This window comes from Anomaloglossus baeobatrachus, chromosome 7, assembly GCF_048569485.1.
Source record: "Anomaloglossus baeobatrachus isolate aAnoBae1 chromosome 7, aAnoBae1.hap1, whole genome shotgun sequence".
Lineage (NCBI taxonomy): Eukaryota > Metazoa > Chordata > Amphibia > Anura > Aromobatidae > Anomaloglossus > Anomaloglossus baeobatrachus.
In genome coordinates this window covers 197,062,678-197,085,689 of record NC_134359.1, presented here as the reverse complement: position 1 = coordinate 197,085,689, position 23,012 = coordinate 197,062,678, and the positions used below count along the sequence as shown (strand labels likewise).

The window sequence follows — 23,012 nt, the reverse complement described above, 5'->3', positions numbered from 1 at the left end:
TCTGATGATATGTCGTCGGGGGTCACGGTTTTCATGACGCACTTCCGTCATCGTTAGTGACGTCATTTCGTGTGACACCTACGTGCGACTCCAAACGATCGCAAATAGGGTGAAAATCGTTGATCGTTGACACGTCGTTCAGTTTCAAAATATTGTTCGTAGTTTGGAACGCAGCAGACATATTGCTACGTTTGACACCCTGCCAACGACGAACAACATCTCTCGCACTAGGCGGCACGGTGGCTCAGTGTTTAGCACTGCAGTCTTGCAGCGCTAGGGTCCTGGGTTCTAATCCCACCAAGGAGAACAGCTGCAAGGAGTTTGTATGTTCTCCCTGTGTTTGAATGGGTTTCCTGATAGGGAATTTAGATTATGAGCCCTAATGGGGACAGTGTTGCCAATGAACATAAAGCGCTGTGGAATCAATAGCGCTATATAATTGAATAAATATTATTATTATTAATAAATATCATTACATTATGACTCATCTGCATAAGACTTTAAGGCTATGTGCACATGTAGTGTTTTTTCCACGTTTCTTCATGCATTTTTCCTTGCATATTTTAATCAATACTGCAGGGAAAAATGCATCCCAGCAAAGTCTATGAGAATCGTGACTTGCTGTGCACATACGGCTTCTTTTTTCCTCTCAGATATTGTTGCTGAAAAAAGAAGCAGCATGTCAATTGTTTCTGCGTTTCTATAATCCCCTGCTGTGCTTTATCACTACAGTGGATTATATCACAGCCCTTTGCCTCACACACTATGCATCCGACATGGTGTATGAGGCTCTCTGTGGCTCAGTAACCTGGGGTCATCATGGTGATGAACCTCGGTTACTATGGCAGCGATTGGGTCCCTGTGATTGCATGACAGGGACCCGATCGCCAGGGAGAGGTAAGCGATCCCTCTCCCTACCTCCTGAATGCTCTGATCGCATTGATCACAGCATTCAGGGGGTTAAATTACTGGAAGCGGCGCAGGGACCTCTCCAGGCTGTGAGAGCCGGGTCCCGCCTGTAAATCAGGAAGAGACCCGGTTACGATCACAGGGGTGTAGCGCCTGAACCCCCGTGATTGCCATGATTAAAAAAAAAAGCACAAAAACGCAAGTGAAAAAATGCGCAAACGCAGTAAAAAATGTGTGTTTTTTCAGCTACTTTCTTGCTGCCAAAACATACGTTTTATGTGCAAAAAAGAACATAAAAAATGCAACGTGGGCACATAGCCTAACAACGTATTTCTCTAAAGCAGCAAAACAGATTTCTGCAAGCAAGGTGAGAATATTTCAGCTTCCAGCGCTTTTCCCTACATGTCATTAGTTTGGGTATAAAATCCGGATGACGGGTTCCCTATAATTTCACTAGAGAACAGTTAGAATAATACAAGAGTAAAAACCAGCACACAGCAAGGCATTTCAGGTCTTATCTTCAGTTTATAAAAGATTAATTGCAGTAAATTACAGAGAATGCGTTATAATGCAGATCTAGAGGAGAGGGCATTTGTGTGCAGCTTCTATAGAGTCATGGCTAATTAAAAAAAAATAAAAAGGGCTTAAAACAGGTAACGAGAGCAGCATAATAATGAGAAAATGTAACAGGATCATAAGAATGACTGCCAGAATTTCTCCTCTGTACCTTTTAGTCTCCTATAGGAAACTGGCTGCCATTTACAGAAACAGATTTTTCACAATCAACACCAATTACGAGTCTGTCATTGCAATATACTTACACAAGTATTTCATTACACAGAATTGTGAAACATAAATACCAAAGTGAATGATTATTGCACATTAAATAGGATTCATCACAATACACAGAGATAATCCCTTCTGACTTCATATCCAATTAATTTCTCTAAATGCCTGGAGGCTAGCCTATATACTGTGACTAGAGGCCTAGGGTCACCTTACTGAGTGCCTTACCTGTGACCCGCCAGAACACGTCCTGCAAGGCTATGCAAGTGTGCGCCTATTACCTACGTTTAGACCAGTATCAATCTCAGTATCAATATCAAAATATTATTAAATGATTTCTCATCCGATTAGTAACCTCACAAATGATACAGTGATACGCATCATTACTCTTCATGTTTTGAAGAACTCCATTCAAATACAATGGAGACTACTACCTGTATGTTTAGCTCTGGCTGATTAGTATGGCAGCTCTACAAGCCACTGTAATAGATAATGTAACCTATTTTTCATAATACTTGACGTCATGCTTTTCGTTGATCCCATGAAGAACATATATCAACATTTGGGGACACTAGAACGTCCTATATTGGATTACTCGCCTTTGGACGAGTATCATTTTCCTTCATACTTACCATTTCTTTGGCAAATAATGTAGACAATGTCCTTAAAGGGAACCTGTCAGCAGAAATGTCCCCTAAAACCTAACAGATTCCCCCTCTGCAGCTCCTGGGCTGCATTCTATAAAGGTCCCTGTTATGATTGTGCCCACTTTCTGACCGAAAAAAAGTGTTTATAAAGTTGTACCTTTTTGGCTTCTGATTCTGTAAATCCGTCACGGGGGCGGGCTGCCTGATGGCCGTTATTCTGCCCCCTGGTCCTGTATGCCGCCCCCATCGCTGATTTCAATACTTCTGGACGCCGCCCACTGCTCCAGCCATCCCCGCGCATGCCCAGTGCCCATCTCTCGGGGATGAGCACTGTGCCCAGCGTCACCGCTGGTGACGTGCACGCAAGGTTAAGATTATGGGCGGTGCTGTGATGTTTATTCCTAAGCAACCGCCCATAATCGCGGGACCGCGCTTTCGGTGTAGTCACTGCTCCGCGCTCTTCCCATCTATTTCCTGCCTCGGGGCAAGATGGGAAGGAGGCGAAGTGAGGTCAGCAGCAGCGCGCTTGCGCAGAAAGAAGCAGGCCGAGGGGGAAAGCGCGGTCCCGCGATTATGGGCGGTTGCTTAGGAATAAACATCACAGCACCGCCCATAATCTTAACCCTGCGTGCACGTCACCAGCGGTGACGCTGGGCACAGTGCTCATCCCCGAGAGATGGGCACTGGGCATGCGCGGGGATGGCTGGAGCAGTGGGCGGCGTCCAGAAGTATTGAAATCAGCGATGGGGGCGGCATACAGGACCAGGGGGCAGAATAACGGCCATCAGGCAGCCCGCCCCCGTGACGGATTTACAGAATCAGAAGCCAAAAAGGTACAACTTTATAAACACTTTTTTTCGGTCAGAAAGGGGGCACTATAATAACAGGGACCTTTCTAGAATGCAGCCCAGGAGCTGCAGAGGGGGAATCTGTTAGGTTTTAGGGGACATTTCTGCTGACAGGTTCCCTTTAATGCTATAATTGGTAAAATATGAGAGTTTAATTTTGCCCTAACTGGATGCAAACACCTACTTTTAGAAGTGATTTATGTAAACCACGCTCCTTTCATGACAAGGACATGCCCAAAACTGGCAACTAAGGTACAATAAGTCAATAATAAGCCATATTGGTTTGATGCAAATAAAAAAGAAAATCTGTCTAATATCCGAACTATATACAAAGTCTCCCGTTTTGTTTGATACCAGAGGTCTAAAATATAGGTAAAATTTGCTTAAAATTACAACTTCAGAATTATTGCATCATCCAAACTTTTGTACAAACTTGTTGCATTTAAAGTAGCTGGCCTCAGTTTTCCACAATTGTGCTCCACTCCACATTGGACTCCGCCAAGTCTTGATTTGCATTGGCGTCTCTTATCCAGCCCAGTCCTCATCACTGACTGGACTGCGTTCCAGTCCCACTATAGCCATTGATGGAGGGACATTGGCCAGACCTGATTTTCAGCCCATCCAAAGCAGCCATCCTGCTGATTGATGGGGCTGGACTTGTGCTCCTCTATAAGTGGCCATGTTGGAAGAGGAAAACGGTACAGTCTGCGCTTTGTAACAATGAATACATTACAGTAAGTGAGGTTAGAAGCACATTTAGTAAAATATACAGTGGCCAACCCCTTTAGCGGCTAGTTGTACATTTTCATCAACCTTTGGACTCTGCTAAGACCTTGAGCAGAACCAGCGGATTCCAAAAGCAGCATGTTTTATATGGCACAATGACTAGATACAGGTACTTTTAAAAAGAACAAGAATTACAGGCTCAGTTTGATAGACTGCAGTTAACTTTGTATCTGGTAAGAAACATTCTGGTTTGATTAACTGTAAGGAATAAAACAACTGCTTAAAAAGATGAATTATGTCAAAGCTGAAAAATTTAAAATGTTTCTAAGGTAACTAGATTGTTCAAACTGAAGGCACATATTCAACCTCTCTTGGCACAATCCAAAATATTAATAAAAAGCTCAAACCCCCGTCTCTAATGATTGCACTGTTACAACTGAAAATGTCCATAGAGTAACGACTGTGCCATTAGGGTACAGCCACTTCCAGAAGGCGATTGTTTTTCCGCTTGCATGTGGGAATGTTGCCATTCTTCTGGGTCCCTTGGATAAATTTCACACATACTTTGTCCTGCTTGAACTGCACTAAGAACCTATAAAAACAAAGACAGATAAGAGAACATATAAGTTAGAAACCTTTGTCAATTACGCTACGAGTGAGCAGTCTACGAGTAGGTTACCAATGTAGTTTGGAATCAACTTGGGTTCCAGAGTGCCGATAAAGGGGACTGACAGCCAGATTTGAACTGTTCTGTACAGCCATCTGTACTTGTGAAATGCCGAGCAGGCTGTCAGTCAGTGCCGGGGGTGTGAGTAAGGCTGCTGCTCACTATACACAGAGCACGGACACGGTTGTGTTCGGTGCAGTTTTAATGACTGTAAGCCTTTGGCTACCAACAGGAATAAAGCTCATTTCCTCCTGCTTAAAAGAAGTGTATGGAAAACGGATCCATTCATGATGCATCAATTGTGCTTTCAGTTAAAAGATCTTGTGATGTTCACTGCTCAGAACACCACAGATGTGCACTTTGACCGAACAGATTCATTAGAAATAGATAGAAATGGATAGCAAAGGGAAAAACCATTTTACAAAGAATCAATTTTAGAATGCTAAGAGATCTGTAAAAAATGAGGTTCTTTTGTGATCTATTTTCAACTGATCCATTTTAACCAATTACTGGATCCGTTTTCAGTGTAGGATTAGGGTAAGTTCACACAGTGCGTTTTTCGCGGCGTTTTTGCGCAGTTTTCGGGTGCGTTTTTGCTCAGAAAACTGCATGACTTTGCTTCCCCAACAAAGTCTATGAGTTTTCATTTTTGCTGTCTGCACACAGCGTTTTTTTTCAGCTGCGTTTTTGTGGTGCCACAAAAACGCAGCATGTCAATTATTCCCGCGTTTTTCACTGCGCTTTTCATCCATTGAGTGCAATGGGATGTTGAAAGACGCAATGAGAAACGCAAATAGGTGCGTTTTGGTGCGTTTCTAAGACCAAAAATGCAGCTATAAACGCAGGAGGTGGGTAGTAAAGGGACATGTACAGGAAGAGGATTCCTTCTGTCAGTAAATACAGAAGCGTGAATCCTCCCGGTACTGTCACCGCCGCTTCCACCTCCCGTGCTGTGCATGTCAGCTGCCGTGCGGCGTCATGTACGGGCAGGAGGTGGAAGCGGCTGCGAAAACAAAAGTGAACAGTAGAAAAAGAAAAAGTCATACTCACCTGTCTGCAGACTCCCGGTGCCATGCCCGCTCCCATCTCCTCCCAGTACCGCCGCTCCGGGTGTGTGCAGTCTCCACGTATGCCTGCAGGATGCAGGACCTGGCGATGGATCACCTGATGCAGTCACCTGACGCATCAGCTGATCGTAAGTCTTGGGGTGACGCCAGCGGCCGGCCGGTTTAACCTATCAGCGGATGCCATCAGGAGACTTCATCCCTGATTACCGGCAGCTGCTGCAGCGATCGGACGGGATCAGACTCCGCCCCAGGAGCTGCGGGTAATCAGCACATGAGTGAGTATTTTTTTTTTTTGCACCGATGCATCTGCTGATTGTATAAATGGCTTTTATACAATCAGCTGATGTGTGATGTGATTCAGGCACTTGAAGCTGACACATCATCTGATCTCTTTGCCTTCCAGTAAACCGATCAGATGATATTGGATCCGGTTTGGACGGCGCGGGACCCTGACCCAGGATTACTGCGGACGGGGTGCTTTATTTCAATAAATATGGAGTCACTAATTGTGTTGTGTTTTATTTCTAATAAAAATATTTTTCTGTGTGTTGTGGGTTTTTTATCTTTACTAGAAATTCATGGTAGCCATGCCTAATATTGGCATGACACCATGAATTTCGGGCTTAGGGCCAGCTGATAATATACAGCTAGCCCTAACCCCATTATTACCCAGTGAGCCACCCGGCATCAGGGCAGCTGGAAGAGTTGGATACAGCGCCAGAAGATGGCGCTTCTATGAAAGCGCCATTTTCTGGGGTGGCTGCGGACTGCATTTCGCAGCGGGGGTGCCCAGAAAGCATGGGCACCCTACACTGTGGATCCCAATCCCCAGCTGCCTAGTTGTACCCGGCTGGACACAAAAATTAGGCGAAGCGCACGTCATTTTTTTTTTTAATATTTCATGAAATTCATGAAATAATTAAAAAAAAGGGCTTCTCTATATTTTTGGTTCCCAGCCGGGTACAAATAGGCAGCTGGGGGTTGGGGGCAGCCCGTACCTGCCTGCTGTACCTGGCTAGCATACAAAAATATGGCGAAGCCCACGTCATTTGTTTTGTTTGGGGGGGGGGGCAAAGAAATCCTGCATACAGTCCTGGAAGGAGGATGCTGAGCCTTGTAGTTCGACAGCTGCTGTCTGCTCTCCTGCATACACTATTGGATGGAGGATGCTGAGCCTTGTAGTTCGACAGCTGCTGTCTGCTCTCCTACATACACTATTGGATGGAGGATGCTGAGCCTTGTAGGTCTGCTCCCCCTGACTCTCCCTCCAGCATACAGTCCTGGATGGAGGATGCTGAACCTTGTAGTTCTGCAGCTGCTGTCTGCTCTCCTGCATACACTATTGGATGGAGTATGCTGAGCCTTGTAGTTCTGCAGCTGTTGGCTCTCCTGCATACACTAGTAGAGAATGAAGAACATATTGAAGAAGGAAATGACATCAGTCCTTTTTTTTTGTTCACTGATAAACGCATAAAGACGCAGTGAGCAAAAATGCAGCAAAAAACGCACCAAATCTCGGCAAAAACGTGTGCGTTTTGAAGCGTTTTTTTGATGGGGGTGCGTTTTTGTGCGTTTTTTGCCGCAAAAAACGCACAAAAACGCAGCGTCAAAAAAACGCAGTGTGTGAACCTAGCCTTACTGGACATGGGAGCAGAGCCTACATCCTTTATACACAACTGATAACACGGGGTCCATCAATCACAATAGGCCACTTCACAGATAACACCTTTACACAAGCTCATTAGAGGCTTCAAAAGGTTGGTATCCGACCATAGTGGCAAATGTCCATGTGTTATTTCCTGAAACAATAGAAAATTAGAGTAGAGTCTAAAGCTGGGTTCACACTAAGTGACAGCGACAACGACGTCGCTGTTACGTCACAATTTTCGGTGACGTAACAGCGACCTTGTAAGTCGCTGTTATGATTGCTGCTTAGCTGTCAAACACAGCAGAAGCAGCGATCATAACGTCGCTGTGCTACATGTGCAGAGAGCAGGGAGCCGCGCTTAGCGCTGGCTCCTTGCTCTCCTAGGTACAGTACACATCGGGTTAATTAACCCGATGTGTGCTGCAGCTACATGTCACAGTGCAGAGAGCAGGGAGCCGCGCACACTGCTTAGCGCTGGCTCCTTGCTCTCCTTGCTACAGTATACATCGGGTTAATTACCTGATGTGTACTGCAGCCACATGTGCACAGAGCAGGAGCCGGCACTGGCAGCAAGGGCGGAGGCTGGTAACGAAGGTAAATATCGGGTAACCAGGGAAAGGTCTTCCCTTGGTTACCCGATGTTTACGCAGGTTACAGCTTACCGCAGCTGCCAGACGCCGGCTCCTGCTCCCTGCTCGCTTCATTTCGTCGCTCTCTCGCTGTCACACACAGCGATGTGTGTGTCACAGCGGGAGAGTGATGACCAAAAAATGAAGCTGCACATTCAGCAACGACCGGCGACCTCACAGCAGGGGCCAGGTCGTTGCTGGATGTCACACACAGCGACAGCGACGGGACGTCGCTGCAACGTCACAGAAAATGGTGACGTAGCAGCGACGTCGTTGTCGTTGTCGCTGTGTGTGACACCAGCTTAAAAACCTAAAGTGGCTAGTGTCTTGTAAGCATTCTATTTTTTATTTTTATCCAGATTATGTGCAATGCTATGTATAGCATTGCTAAAATAAAAAAAAATAAAGAAGTTAAATAAACTATAAAAACATGATTGAAAAAATTGGTAATTTTTTTAAAATGTCACCTGGTGACACAGTGCGCACTGAACTATATAGGACATCCATGTAATGTATGAAAGCAATGTTCCTGTACTATAATTGATATAAAAGAAAACAGAGAAGAGATCCCTCTATGTCTATATGTATGGTTAATGTTCTAATACAAAGCAGAGAGGTAACATTTCGCTAGTGAATATCGCCCTTCTCCCTTGTATTAGTATCCACTCCACTTATATTGGAGAGTGGATTTCTTGAATACTGTGTAATTATTATCATCACCATTATTATTTCTGTTCCCTGCTTTACTTTCTAGAGGATTGTGTTTTCACTATATTAGAATATAATACTGTTGAATTAGTTAAAGGAAATTTTAACTTCAATGCCAGAATAATTTTAAATGCAACTGAAGACCAGCATAGCTCAAGTACCGTATTTTTTGGATTATAAGACGCACTTTTCGTCCCAAAAATTTGGGAGGAAAATGAGTAGTGCGTCTTAAAATCCGAATATAGCTTACGAGGAGATGGAGAATTGGCAAGGGGCTGTCTGTGTGGCGCTCTGTGCGGGTGGCCAGGGGCCTGTTGGTGCGTGTGGGTGGCTGCCTCTCTGAGCCAGCGGCCAGGTGGGTGGGCGGGTGGCCTGCTGGCTGCCACTCTGTGCGGGCTACCGGCTGGCTGTGCGGACTGCGGTGGCTGTGCTGGCAGCGGAAGATGCGGTGGCTATGCGGCGGTTGTCCCAGATGGTCTGTCCGCGGTTCGGGCTTCAAATGATGGTGCCCGGAGTCAGCGCGAGCGCAGATTGAGATCTTCAATGAGAGCTCCATCTGCGCACTCCGGGTGCCATTTCTTTGATGCCCGGACCACCGACAGAGCATCTGGGACACTCGCCGCATCAGCCTGCTCCACCACACAACCACCGCAGCTTCCACTGCCAGCACTGACCCGCCGCCGCTGCCAGCACTGACCCGCCGCCGCTGCCAGCACAGCCTTTGCCTCCTGTGACCCCGCTCCACCACCGCTGCCACCCCTCTCCGGTAAGACAACACTGGAGTATAAGACGGACCCCAGGTTTTTTCTCCTTTTTTTTATCTCTAAATTTAGGGTGCATCTTATAAAATGAAAAATATGGTAATGTAAACCGTTTCTTACCTTCTAATGTAGATTAATTGCATTTGTCAACTGGCTAATGGTGAACATACACATAAATTTACTAGCATACTACTAGAAAAAATTTTGTACCATCAGAAGACAACCCATACATTTTAAAATAAGAAAACTGATGGCACTTCCTAACAGACAAGTGTGAACAGGTGCAAACTGAACATGAAACTTATACTTATACTTGGCTCACATGAAACTGGCCTTTTTTATGCCCTAAGTGTCTCAATTTTTCAATTTATTTCCTTAGCAGTAATGCATGTTCAAATTGCTTTATTCGATGTTTGCATATCTTGGCGTCTCAGAGTGCAGCTGTATACTGTATTTGTTAGAGTTAACCCATACATTTTAGACTGGTAATGTTTGACTTTATATTACTTGTAGGCACTCAATGTACAGAATACTAATACCATTAGTAGTAAGATTACTTTTAGGTAGAAAGCAGTCTTGGCAATTAAAATGTTCTTGTCTTACATGTAGGGGCAGTAATTTTGATCCAAAGGAAGACATTCATAAGTAAGCAGGGGTAAAGTGATGGGGGCTGCACATATACTATGCTGTATCGTTCTGCAGCCAGAGCCCTGTAATATCAGCTAAAAAGGACCCACTGCACAGACCATATATTAGGAATTACTACATAACATGCATACAATAAGCTTTACAGTTGGAGATGTGCTTCTGAGACATTCTGCCGGGACAGAGCAGCCTCAGTTTTGTTTTTCATATAGTCTTTTTTCCCCTTATTTTTTAGAGATTGCTCAATCAGACTTCCAGGCGCCCATGTGCTGTATGGTTGCAGAACGAAGGCCAAGATTTCAATCAAGATCAGATGGACAAATAAAGCTTTGATAAAACCCCCTCAATATGATCATTCTTTGTAGTCAACCTTGACTGAATTTAGTCTGTTGAACATGTTCCATATCACAATTTTTAATAAACTAATGATACATACTCATCTGCAATCTCTATGATAATCTTTTGCTTTGTCTGCATCAGGGTAGTTCGATAAAGCTTGGTAGCCATCTCTATTAGATGATCATTGCTGAAGAGGAAATCACCCTTAGAAGCTGCGGCAGAACCCTTGGTGTAAAAAGATGGAAAACAGTCAATATGGAAATTGTCTTTTAATGGCAATTTGCAATGTTACATAAGATTATGAATGTTGGAAGTCTGATGAGTCAACACTGAGCACAGCTTTTGCTGTGCCAGCACATTTACAACCTCAGAAATCCCATCTGCGTGTAACTTTATAAAAGCCACGTTTCGTCTTACACAATATGACCCAGTAACCCAGTTTATACTAGAAGAGGTAAGAACCTCAGCTCTTTACATATTAAGGCAAGTTACATTCATGTATTAAAGAAATATTCTAGGAAATATGAGATTTAGAGGGCTTCCCCATCCCATAAAAGTCAAAGTCAATCACTGACGATTAATTGTTGCGGCACAGCACATTTTTACAGAAACCAAGAATGCTTATTTCATTGCACTGTAGCTTTTTCAGGAACAGAACCCTTTGTATTATTGACAGACTGCAGCCCCAACTGTGGGTCCTTAGACCAGAAACAGTAAGTCAGGTAATACCAAAAGCCATATCGGCTCCCTGGGCCTAGACAGCTGACTGTCCAGCATGTGATGGGCCCACGAAGAGAGAAGTAGGTCCTAGTAGTGGGGTCCACGTCCATTTGAAATTTATGGTAAAGCCATAAATGTACAAGATGGGATGATTCCTTTACAGGAACAGGGAGATTTAGGATGGTAAAAAAGGTTTTAAGTTTAAAAGGAAGATATTTTTTTTTTCTATAGCAAAAGTGGCATACACAACCAAAGTCCCGAAGCTAGAAATCTAAGACCGAATTTCTAAAAGATCCCACTATGGTTTTCCGCTTAAATTAAAAGTCAATAAACTTTTATAGTATCCAGAAGAAACTTCTTTCAATGTAATGTGCTTCTCATGTTATCTCTACTGAAACACACAAGTAGCAGAACATTGCAATTAGCATGATGGGGAGAGCATCATCAGCCGACAGGTTCCCCCCAACCAGGTCAATCATCAGGTCACTTCACAGTTGTCAGGGTTCCATGGACAATAGATGGGTGGTAACATGCTAAGAGGGGGATATAACGCCCTTGGGACTAGTCCCCTCACTCATTAGCATATAATATACAATCTCTAGAAATACTTTTTCTAACGATCTGTTTATCTATGCTACTAGATACATGGACGGTTAGGCAGGGATTAGCAATATGCACCCAGAACTGCTCGTGGTTCTGGGTACATATTGCACCTGACAGGTTCCCTTTAATACATAAAGCCCGTTGTCATAGCTTTTCTACACAGATTATAATTTAAGAACGCTTTTTAGAGGCTATCATCTCCAAAGAACAAAAGTGTAGCATAATGCACAACAGACATACCTCTTTGAGATGGAGTGCAAAGAAACCGTCGTTTTGGGCACTCATGCTCACTTTGGTGACATCTCCCAGAGGAACTTCCAGCTTGATCTGGCCTGACTTGTGGTCAGCAATAACGACATTACTCTTTGTCAACAGGAAAATTCGGGTTGCTCCCTGAGGATTTGAAGGAATGCTTAGTTGATTTGAGGCAAACCTACTATCCCACTAAAATGCATGTTTACCAAGACTACGTGCAAGACATCGAGAAGTAATAAATTGTTGTTTTTTTAATGCAAGCAACAACATCTTCAGCTCTTCTCATATCAAAAAGAAGGGTCAAACTTGCTTTATGATATAATTGGACAACTTTTTGGTCAACCACAACATTTTCCATTGAGATTCAATTCAAAGTCTCATGTACAAAATTGTCTGGTGCTGGTCTAATGGGACACGTTAGTGAAAGAAGTGGTTATTGCTCACTTCTCCTAAAGCAGCGGACTCCAACCTGTGACTCTTCGCTGTTGCAAAACTACTACCCTGCATATACTGAGATAGCCTGTGGCATGATAGGAGTGACGTAGCCAAGTCATTAGGTACACCACAGGTGCTCAATGCATCTCTATGAGAGAAAGAACGATGCTCCCATGTAGAGCTGTTGAGTGACCACTTGCGAGCTCCATGAAACACTGAAAAAACAGCTAGTGACTTTTCAGCACAGACCGACCGTAACAACACTGGAAAAGGATGAAGTGGCAGAAGGTAAGTATAAGACCGGGGGCAGGGGACATCCATTTAAAGCACCACTTCAGTGGTGTTAGTAAAAAAATAAAAAAAAGCACTGTAGTGCTGCTCTTAAGCTTCCCCTAGAAAATGAACACATTTCACGTTTATACTCGAGAAATCACAAGTGAAAGCTGTGTAGTTTAAGTTCATGGTAATATCAAGGAAAATGGAATTTTGGGTCTTGAAAGATCACGGCTTCATTGCTTCAGAAGGGAAGAGATAGGGGTGGTGGATGCTCACAAATTGGTATTTGTTGTAGAGTTACTTTTTATTTTCATCATCATCAAACATTTACAGTGAGAAATCTCAGGTGGAAATGTCCTTAAACCTACGGACGCAAAATCTAAACTGAAATATCTCACCTTTCCATTGGCTCGGTTGATTTTACTCACAGAGTCCGCAATTATTATTTTATCTTCAATGACATCACTTAGTTTCTTATATTTAGGATTTTTGCTGATTTCTAAATAATCTCCTTGGAATGGCTGGCCAACACTGAAATAAGATTGTACAGATTAGTTGGGCATTTACTAACCAACGTACATAAGGTAGAGCTGGAGTTTCTTTTTTTATGGATTTTGTACATTTTATGGATTTTAATGATTTAATAAATATCATGTTTTAATGCAAGATCCTCCGATCCTCCATATTTTTGCTGAGGAAGCTGGACACCTCTTTCGTATTCACCTGATCCATAGTGAATGCCTGCTTAATTATGATCATTGGTAATGGCATAACTAGAGAACAATATGATAAGCCCCACATTCATGTTGGTGTATGGGCTTTTGTAGCACTGTAGATCCAATAAAGACATACATGATGGTCCACCATGTAATAATGTCCCCCATCCTGTAATAATATTCCCCATCCTGGCTGTTTCCAGTAATAATGTCCTCAGTCCTGGTTTCTTCCAGTAATTATACTCCCCCATCCTATAACATTCTCTGCCATCTTGGGCCTCTTCCAGGTATAATGCCCCCATCCTAGGCCCCTTGCAGGTATACTATCACACATCCTGTGCTCTTTCCAGGTATAATGTTCCCCATTCAGCTGCTCTACTCTAGAACAATTTAAAAAAAAAACAATTAGTTTTTGTTTCAACTGCTCTCATGACGTGTGGTATCCTCTTCCATAGCCAGTGCAGAAGACAGCAGCAGACTTTGCCATGCCAGCATGGGTAGTGAATGACGTCCCTGCAATGTACTGCTCTAAATCGTGATAGGCAACCCAACATCAGCAGTTGGCCTTTGATTGGTCGACGGTGTGTATTCCAGTGCAGGGAGCTACACGGGTCTCTACACTGCAATACATTTCAGCTGAATGTGCATCCAAGGCTACAAATAGACAGTGGTGTCAGCAGGCACCTCTTCCACATGAGCCTGATTGCAGTAGCACCCTTTGCGACCACAACACAATAGTTATTTGCCTGGTCATTGGATCATGAACAGAAAGCCTTACATTAGACATGATGTGGGAGTACAACAACACAAACTAAGTCTGGATCATTTAGATCACAAGTTCCATGTAGCTGTAAAATAAAAATTTTAGATAAGCATTAAGAACTTAAAAATACTTAAAAAGACCTTAAAATAGTTAAAAAAAACAAAGACAACAAAAACAAGTTACCTGGCAGGGTACAAAGACTTCTTCTCTTTGAAGAGTTCACTTGCTTCCAGTTTTTCATCATATATGAACTTTTTCTGTTCTGTAAACTGATCCCTGTACTTCTTGCACTAGAAAAATAGAAAAGGAAGACTAAATTGTAAGATCTATTGTAAGCATTCTAACATAGGAGTCTATTTCCACAAATTTCCATGGTTTTGTCACCCCTTGTTCCTATTATAAGATTCTACTCATTAAGAAATGGAAAAAAAGAAGAAAGAAAAAGTTACTCTTAAGTAATTTTTATTACAAAATAAAAAAAAACTGTCATTACGGCTACAAATTGACCAGACAGCTAAGATCATTATAGTAAATCAGTGCAGATTGTAGTATGGTATCACTCCTAAATTTCTCCTACAAGGAATACTTAAAAAAAAATACTATATATATAAAAAAATAAATAAATAATAATAAAAAAAATTATATATATATATATACATACACACACACACACGTATATACAGTACAGACCAAAAGTTTGGACACACCTTCTCATCTCTAGAACAACTATTACGAGGAGACTTTGTGCAGCAGGCCTTCATGGTGAAATAGCTGCTAGGAAACCACTGCTAAGGACAGGCAACAAGCAGAGGAGACTTGTTTGGGCTAAAGAACACAAGAAATGGACATTAGACCAGTGGAAATCTGTGCTTTGGTCTGATGAGTCCAAATTTGAGATCTTTGAATCCAACCACCATGTCTTTGTAGGAAGGGTGAACGGATTGGCTCTACATGCCTGGTACCCACCGTGAAGCATGGAGGAGGAGGTGTTTTGGTGTGGGGGTGCTTTGCTGCTGTTGGGGATGTATTGAAAATTGAAGGTATACATAACCAGCATGCCTACCACAGCATCTGGCAGCGGTGTGCTATTCCATCCAGTTTGTGTTTAGTTGGACCATAATTTATTTTTCAACAGGACAATGACCCCAAACACACCTCCAGGCTGTGTAAGGGCTATTTGACTAAGGAGAGTGATGGGGTGCTACGCGAGATGACCTGGTCTCCACAGTCACCAGACCTGAACCCAATCAAGATGGTTTGGGGTGAGCTGGACCGCAGAGTGAAGGCAAAAGGGCCAACAAGTGCTAAGCATCTCTGGGAACTCCTTCAAGACTATTGGTAAACCATTTCCGGTGACTACCTCTTGAAGCTCATCAGTAGAATGCCAAGAGTGTGCAAAGTAGTAATGAAAGCAAAAGGTGGCTACTTTGAAGAATCTAGAATATAAGACATATTTTCAGTTGTTTCACACTTTTTTAAGTATTTCATTCTACATGTTTCCATTCATAGTTTTGATGCCTTCAATGTGAATCTACAATTCTTAGTCATGAAAATAAAGAAAACTCTTTGAATGAGGAGGTGTGTCAAAAACTTTTGGTCTGTACTGTAATATATATATATATATATATATATATATATATATATATATATATATATATATATATATATATATATATATATATATATATATATATATATATATATATATATATATATATATATATATATATATATATATAGTGTGTCCACCCATATCCTGTCCACCACCATTAACTTGAGAGAACGGCGGCAGCTATAGGCATAGAAGTGGTGTCTAAGTATAGTAAAGTAGCCATGCGCAACACAATAAAACCACCTATTACGCCTCCTGGTGGAAAGCAACAGAGTTAGCATTTTTATTTCGAAAACAGAACGAGATAGAGAAAAAAGTGAATTACAAAGTTGTAGGGCACCATTAATTCAATACCAATCGACATACATGTAATAGTAATGATTGCTTGTTTTGCAATGAACATATTTAATATAGAACTTTTTTCTTACCTGGGTTCTTTACAGAGATATACACTAAATGGACAAAGGTATTGGTTTAGAGACGAGCAAACCTGAAAAGTAAAGTTCTGTGTTCGTACCGAATACAGACTTTACAAAAAAAAAAAAGAATCAGTGTCGGAGTTCGGGTGCTTTACGTATGCAAACCACTTGAGCGTCATCGTTGTGCTCGGGTACACTCGGTACCCAGCCCAGCGCGAGCGCATGCAGTGTTCGATCAGCTCGCATCACAACAATATTATCAGATGTAAAGTGCTACAAGCAAAAAAATTAAAAAAACATGCCCACCTGATTCCGAAAGTGTTCTGTTCATTGTTGGCTGCATGTGGTCTGAGACCCAAACTGCCCAATTACTGACTTACATTGGGGTTCAGATCAAGTTTGAGTCCAAAACTGAACTCTATCCAAAGTCCAGCTGAACCCGCTGAACCCAACTTCCACAGGTTTGCTCATCTATAATTGGGGTACATCCTAATCACTGAATTCAGATTTTTTTCTCCAGTATCATTGATACAGATGTATAAAAAAGAGCGCACAGCGATGTGACAGCGGCCGTAACTAACATTTGTGGAAAAAATTTATTTTAGCCGGGTTCTGTAATAACCCTGGCAAAAAGTCAGTTCATTACATTTCTTCCCTCCTAAATATTCCATAATCAGTTATGAATGGTATTATTCAGGGGCGTAATGACCACGGTCGCAGTGGTCGCCATCGCCATACAGATCAGCAGCCGGCAATTCTCTATGAGAGAGGAGCTGCGCTGTACCGTGGCAGATCACATGACTAGTATATGAGTCGAGGGGGCCCGGTGTCAGTGGCAGCGGCTCTGGGCCCCCTCACTCGTCAACGCACACAGCAATAATGAAGCGTGGAGCAGCACGCTCCGCTCCATGCTTCATCATTCTCCCCTGTGCCTGCCCTCGATGTCACTGTGCAGCCGAGGGTGCTGACGTCACCACTGTGTGAATGCACTGTAGCCTGTGCTGTGACTGCAGAATGCAGTACGGGAGGACGCTGACTGGAGCAGTGGGGGAACGAGGAGAGAGGTAAGAACAGAGCAGCGTGGGAACGAAGAAAGGTGAGGACTTGTTTGTTTTTTTAATCAGTGAGTACATGGTGGTCAAAGTCCTATGGGGCTGCATTACACATGGAGATCTATGGGGCCGCATTACACATGGAGATCTATGGGGGCTGCATTACACATGGAGGTCTATGGGGGCTGCATTACACATGGAGGTCTATGGGGGCTGCATTACACATGGAGGTCTATGGGGCTGCATTACACATGGAGGTCTACGGGGGCTGCTTTACATATGGAGGTCTACGGGGGCTGCATTACACATGGAGATCTATGGAGGCTGCATTACACATGAAGGTCTATGGGGATGCATTACACATGGAGGTCTATGGGGCTGCATTACACATGGAGGTCTATGGGGCTGCTTTACACATGGAGGTGTACGGGGGCTGCTTTACACATGGAGGTCTACAGGGGCTGCATTACACAAGGAGATCTATGGGGGCTGAATTACACATGGAGGTCTATGGGGCTGCTTTACATATGGAGGTCTACGGGGGCTGCATTACACATGGAGATCTATGGGGGCTGCATTACACATGGAGGTCTATGGGGATGCATTACACATGGAGGTCTATGGGGGCTGCATTACACATGGAGGTCTATGGGGCTGCTTTACACATGGAGGTGTACGGGGGCTGCTTTACACATGGAGGTCTACAGGGGCTGCATTACACAAGGAGATCTATGGGGGCTGAATTACACATGGAGGTCTATGGGGATGCATTACACATGGATGTCTATGGGGCTGCTTTACACATGGAGGTCTACAGGGGCTGCATTACACAAGGAGATCTATGGGGGCTGAATTACACATGGAGGTCTATGGGGCTGCTTTACATATGGAGGTCTACGGGGGCTGCATTACACATGGAGGTCTATGGGGCTGCATTATACATGGAGGTCTATGGGGCCGCATGATGCAATATGAAGGACACCTTATACATGGACTATAGGGGTGCATTATACATGGAGGACTAAGGGGGTGAATAATGCATAATGAAGGTCTATGGGGCTGCATTATAATACATATAGGACTATGGAGGCTGCATTATAATATATGGAGGACTATGGGGGCTACATTATACATGGACTATGGGGGTGCATTATAAAATATGGAGATACTATGTGGTGCAGTATAGTATATGCCGTACTATGGGGTTAATTATAATACATGGAGGACTATGGGAGATGCATTATAATAATTGGAGAGCTTTAAGGGCTACTTTATATATGGAGAACTATGGGAAAGGCATTATAATACATGGAGGACTATGAGGGTGCATTCTAATATATGAAGGGTTATGTTGGACACTTTATACTATATGGAATGCTATGTGGGGGGCATTATTGTATTTGGAGAATTGTATATGAAGGGGGACAAAAAACACAAGCATGGGTTGGGAAGGTTTTGTGCTGAGAGAAAAAGGCTCTTTCCCTCAGCACCCAGCTTTCCCGTGCTCTGCTATACATCTTCTCTCAGCACCCAGCTTTCACTTGCTCTGAAATGGAACAGCTGGGTGCTGAGGGAAAGATATATAGCAGAGCATGGGGAAGCTGAGTGCCGAGGACAAGATGGATATCAGATCACAGGAAAGCTGGATGCTGATAGAAAGAGAAATTTCAGATCATGGGACACCTGGGTGCTGAGGGAAAGAGCCAAGTGTCAGCGTCATGATCTCGTACCCCGACTGTTGGCATCATTATCCCATACACCGAGTATCGGTGGAGCAGGAGGGGGGCAGGTCCAAACTTTGCACCTGAGCTCATCAAACTCTAGTTACGTCACTGGTATTATTGAAAAGTGGAAGCATTTAGTAACGACAGCAACAAAGTGCAAACAATGTGAAAATAAAGAATGGGTTAATCGCGTACTTACAAGGTGACAATGCTCACTTAACTCAAAAACTGCAAAGCTACAAGTCTTGTGTGGCATGAATATCGGCACAGAATATGAGCATCAGGAGCGGCATTACATGGATTTTCAATATTAACTAGCTGCATGCCTTATTCCACCAAGCACAATGCAAAGCGTAAGATTTAGTAGCCTAAAGTGCTCCACATCTAGACTGTGGAGGAATGGAAACGTGTTCTGTGGAGTGAATGCTCATTCTTACATAGTAACAAAATGGTGCTACCACTATTTGGTGGCAAAAGGAGCAGATCACTTTTATGGATCCATCTCTCATGGATCTATAATAATGTGCCCATAGAAATATATCGGTCAGTATTGTTCCTACATTTTCATACAGAGGCACACGTCGGTTTTATCAGTGGAAACCACTATTTCAGAGGTATTGTCCACTATAACCATTATGCTTGTTATTAAAGGGGTATTCCCATCACAGACATTTGTATCTGGGATTATAATGTATCTATATGCTGTGGGCAAAGGTGGATAGGATTAGACAAACAAGCAGGCCAATATATGTGGTTTCTATAACCTCCATGTACTTTTATAGGAGTAACATAAAAAGTATAGCGCAGCCTTTCTATATTCCTACCACCTCTGATGGCTGAGGTATGAATACCCATTTTAAGTGTACATCAACTAGCGGTATCTAACAAAAAAGACGTGGGTACCTCTGCGTTCAGAGTATTATGTTGGCTCACATTATACTATGTGCATGAGTCTCTAAGGCTGGGTTCACATGTCCTATAATCATCCATTATCACAGATCTGTTGGCAAAAAAAGTTGTTCAAACACTACTATTTTGTCCGTTGTTAAATAATGGATGTCTTTTGGATCAGTTTTTAACATGTGTAGTCTATGGACAACGACGGATCCGTTGACAGATTGCTATTTAGCCATCCGTTGTACTTGCAATAATAACATATCCATTGTTTTCTTACCGGATCCATTACAAATGGAAGATAAATAGCAATCCGTTAACGGATCCATTGTCCATAGACTCCCATGTTAAAAAAATGGATCTGGCAGAAATCAGATTCCCAACGGATCTATGCAGGAGCCGTTCTAACGGATGATTATAGGACATGTGAACTCAGCCTCAGATTACATGCAAGGGTTAAAACCAATGCTTTAGAAAAAAAAATGTGAATTAGACTCATCCAAGAAGGTTAGTGCTTTAATGCTTTATTACATCATTATGAAAAGTTGTGAAGCAAGGCTGGAAACAATGATTTTCAGAACCACTGATAAGAGAAGACTCAAATCCAAGGTAGACGCAATATATGAATACACCCCGATACTCTGTGATTGCTTATACAGTAACTGGCAGTAATGCTGCTGCTCATGAACAATGATATAGTCATGAAAATCGAGCATTTCCAAGCTTTGCCTAAAGAAAGCTGCTGGTTTATTACAACAAGCTGCATTCATTATATAAGTTCACGTCCGCTGTAAAAGAAGAAAGCAAGCTTATAATCACTGCAGGAATGGAATTTCACCATTTCCGCCATAAACAAATTTCTTTCCATCCCCCATTTAAACAGAGCAGCAATTATTGTAAATTGGAGCTGAACAATGTAGGGATCCCAGGCTAATTTCTAAGGGTTCCTGGACACAATTTCTTCCTGCATTTTAAAATGTTTGTAAAAAGCATCACAAAAGCTTAAACACCTCAAATCTAGTGTAAAATTTTTGAAAAATTGGAAAAATTTTGCGCCTTTTAACTTTTTTACACCACTTTGGATCAGCTCTACCAGATCAGGCGGAGCTGGGGAGGAGCCAGCGTGGTGGCCATCTTGCCAAAGCATTTTTTCATCTTTAGAAATAAAAAAATGACAGTAAAACTACCATAATACATAATACTACACAATATAGATCTAAAATGTGTGACTCTAGCCATTTGTAACATTTAGGAAATCTTTTTTAGAATTTTATATTCTAATTTTTACACAATATCACCCAGGATTGCAGTACAGACCATTATTTTTAGATTTTATAAACTTAAATTAAAAGAGTGCTGATATAAACATCACCAATGATATTTATTATGCTTGTATGCGGTGGTCGAGCCTCCTACAATATAAAGTATAGGAATATTATATAGATAGACTTTGCAAGGAATCGAAACAGTTAATGTCAGGTTCGGCTCACTAGGTTGGTAGAACTAGTGTTTAGCAGAGTGACACACTTCCTGGTTACAGAGAGAGCTGAGAGTCCGTTCAAGGCAGGGTTTGAGTAAGAGAAGACATGGCTACAGTGTCACGGTAAGTCAGGGAACCCTGAGGTAAACTTGTGAGGTCCAAAGCTTAAGTCACACCCCAGTGGGCTCAGGGAAGTCATAGACTAGACAGCTGTCAGGGCCCAGAAATGTACAAAGGTGTAAGGAAAAGGGGAAACGGAGACACAGACCCAGCAGCTTGAGGATGAGTTCCAAGATAGTGGTGGACAGGTCGAGAAAAGTACCTCAGAAACAGTAGAACCAGAACCGTGAGGAGTGATACTATGTCTGTAATAAGTGTGTGAAGAATAAACTGAACAAGTTTGGTTGCCAAGTGAACTCTTTTGTTGAGTGGGTTACTATTTCAACTTCAATGTGGACCAGACCGAGGTGATAGGCACCAGCCTGAAGAAACCAGTAAGTGTTGCGCACACCATCTGAAGTCACACCCGTACACGGAGTCTCCTTAGGCAAATTAGCACAGCGCCCATACGGCCCGATGTCTGTGCCTTCGTTCACTAGGTTTACACAGATTATGCACGTGCCATTATTCTGTTCCATATTTTACATGCAAGACAATATAGTCACCAGATATGTTCTGAAGAATAAATTAATATTCATATCTTTCATTAACACCTTAGGCACTAAATTCATTACAATACAGCGTTTTGTAAGCCATTTTTAATTAAATATCCGCTGGATTAAGATTCATTACATTTATTAAGAAGTGTGTGCTTCCAATGATTTTTGTGCATCTTTAAACTTTTGTACACCACTGCTAGAAACATACATCAGACAGGGGCCAACGTACATATCTGCTGTAATGTACTCCACTTGTGTGGTCCAAATTATGCAGAATTTAAAAAGCGCACTTGGTCATACCTCATGCAAGCTCCTCCAACTTTTGAAATAGTTGGCAGAACTGGACTAAAATGCCCCCAAAAATCTCATTTTTTGCATATTGCTGAGTTACGCAGAAAATCTGAGACATTTCAAGCAGTTTTATAACAGAAATCTGGCAAACCTACTTGACAAATTGGCTCTTTATTCCACAAGTAAACAATAGTTTTATCAATTAGCATAATAGTTCTATGCACATTACCTTTTTCTATGTATCTTCATTTACTCCCCAAAGTCAAGCACTTATCCTTCCACCAAAAGCTGGGATCACATATATACAGTGCTCTATACTTGGCAAAATGGGAGTTAGATTGAAACACCGAGAGAGCCACAAATTGTATTAAGTCAGACCAGACTGGGTCACTTGAGGTTGATTAACTTTAAAGGGGGCTTTACACGCTACGATATGGTTAATGTTTTATCATCGGGGTCATGTCATTAGTGACGCACATCCGGCGTCATTAACGGTATCGCAGCGTGTAACACTTACCAGCGACCTTAAACGTCCTCCAAAGTCGTCCTAAAACCAAAAATTGTTAATGGTTGTTTATAGATGTTGTTCCTCGTTCCTGCGGCAGCACACATCGCTGTGTGCGACACCGCAGGAGCGAGGAACCTCACCTTATCTGCATCCCGCCCGCAATGAGGAAGGAAGGAGGTGGGCGGGATGTTACGTCTCCGCCCCTCTGCTTTGATTGGCCGGCCG

General features: G+C 42.7%; 1 protein-coding gene across 3 annotated transcripts in view; it reads right to left on the bottom strand.

The window, feature by feature from the left end:
* Nucleotides 1-3,289: 3,289 nt before the first annotated feature.
* The window catches only part of MYO1B (myosin IB), a 362,240-nt gene continuing 342,517 nt past the window's right edge, over nucleotides 3,290-23,012 (bottom strand). For all 3 annotated transcript variants that reach the window (XM_075317858.1, XM_075317859.1, XM_075317861.1), the window contains 5 exons: nucleotides 14,332-14,438; nucleotides 13,068-13,200; nucleotides 11,944-12,096; nucleotides 10,478-10,605; nucleotides 3,290-4,508 (listed from right to left, as the gene is read on the bottom strand). In XM_075317858.1, coding sequence (XP_075173973.1) covers nucleotides 4,385-4,508; nucleotides 10,478-10,605; nucleotides 11,944-12,096; nucleotides 13,068-13,200; nucleotides 14,332-14,438 — 645 coding nt within the window. In that variant the 3' untranslated portion in view covers nucleotides 3,290-4,384. The remainder of the gene's footprint in view (nucleotides 4,509-10,477; nucleotides 10,606-11,943; nucleotides 12,097-13,067; nucleotides 13,201-14,331; nucleotides 14,439-23,012) is intronic.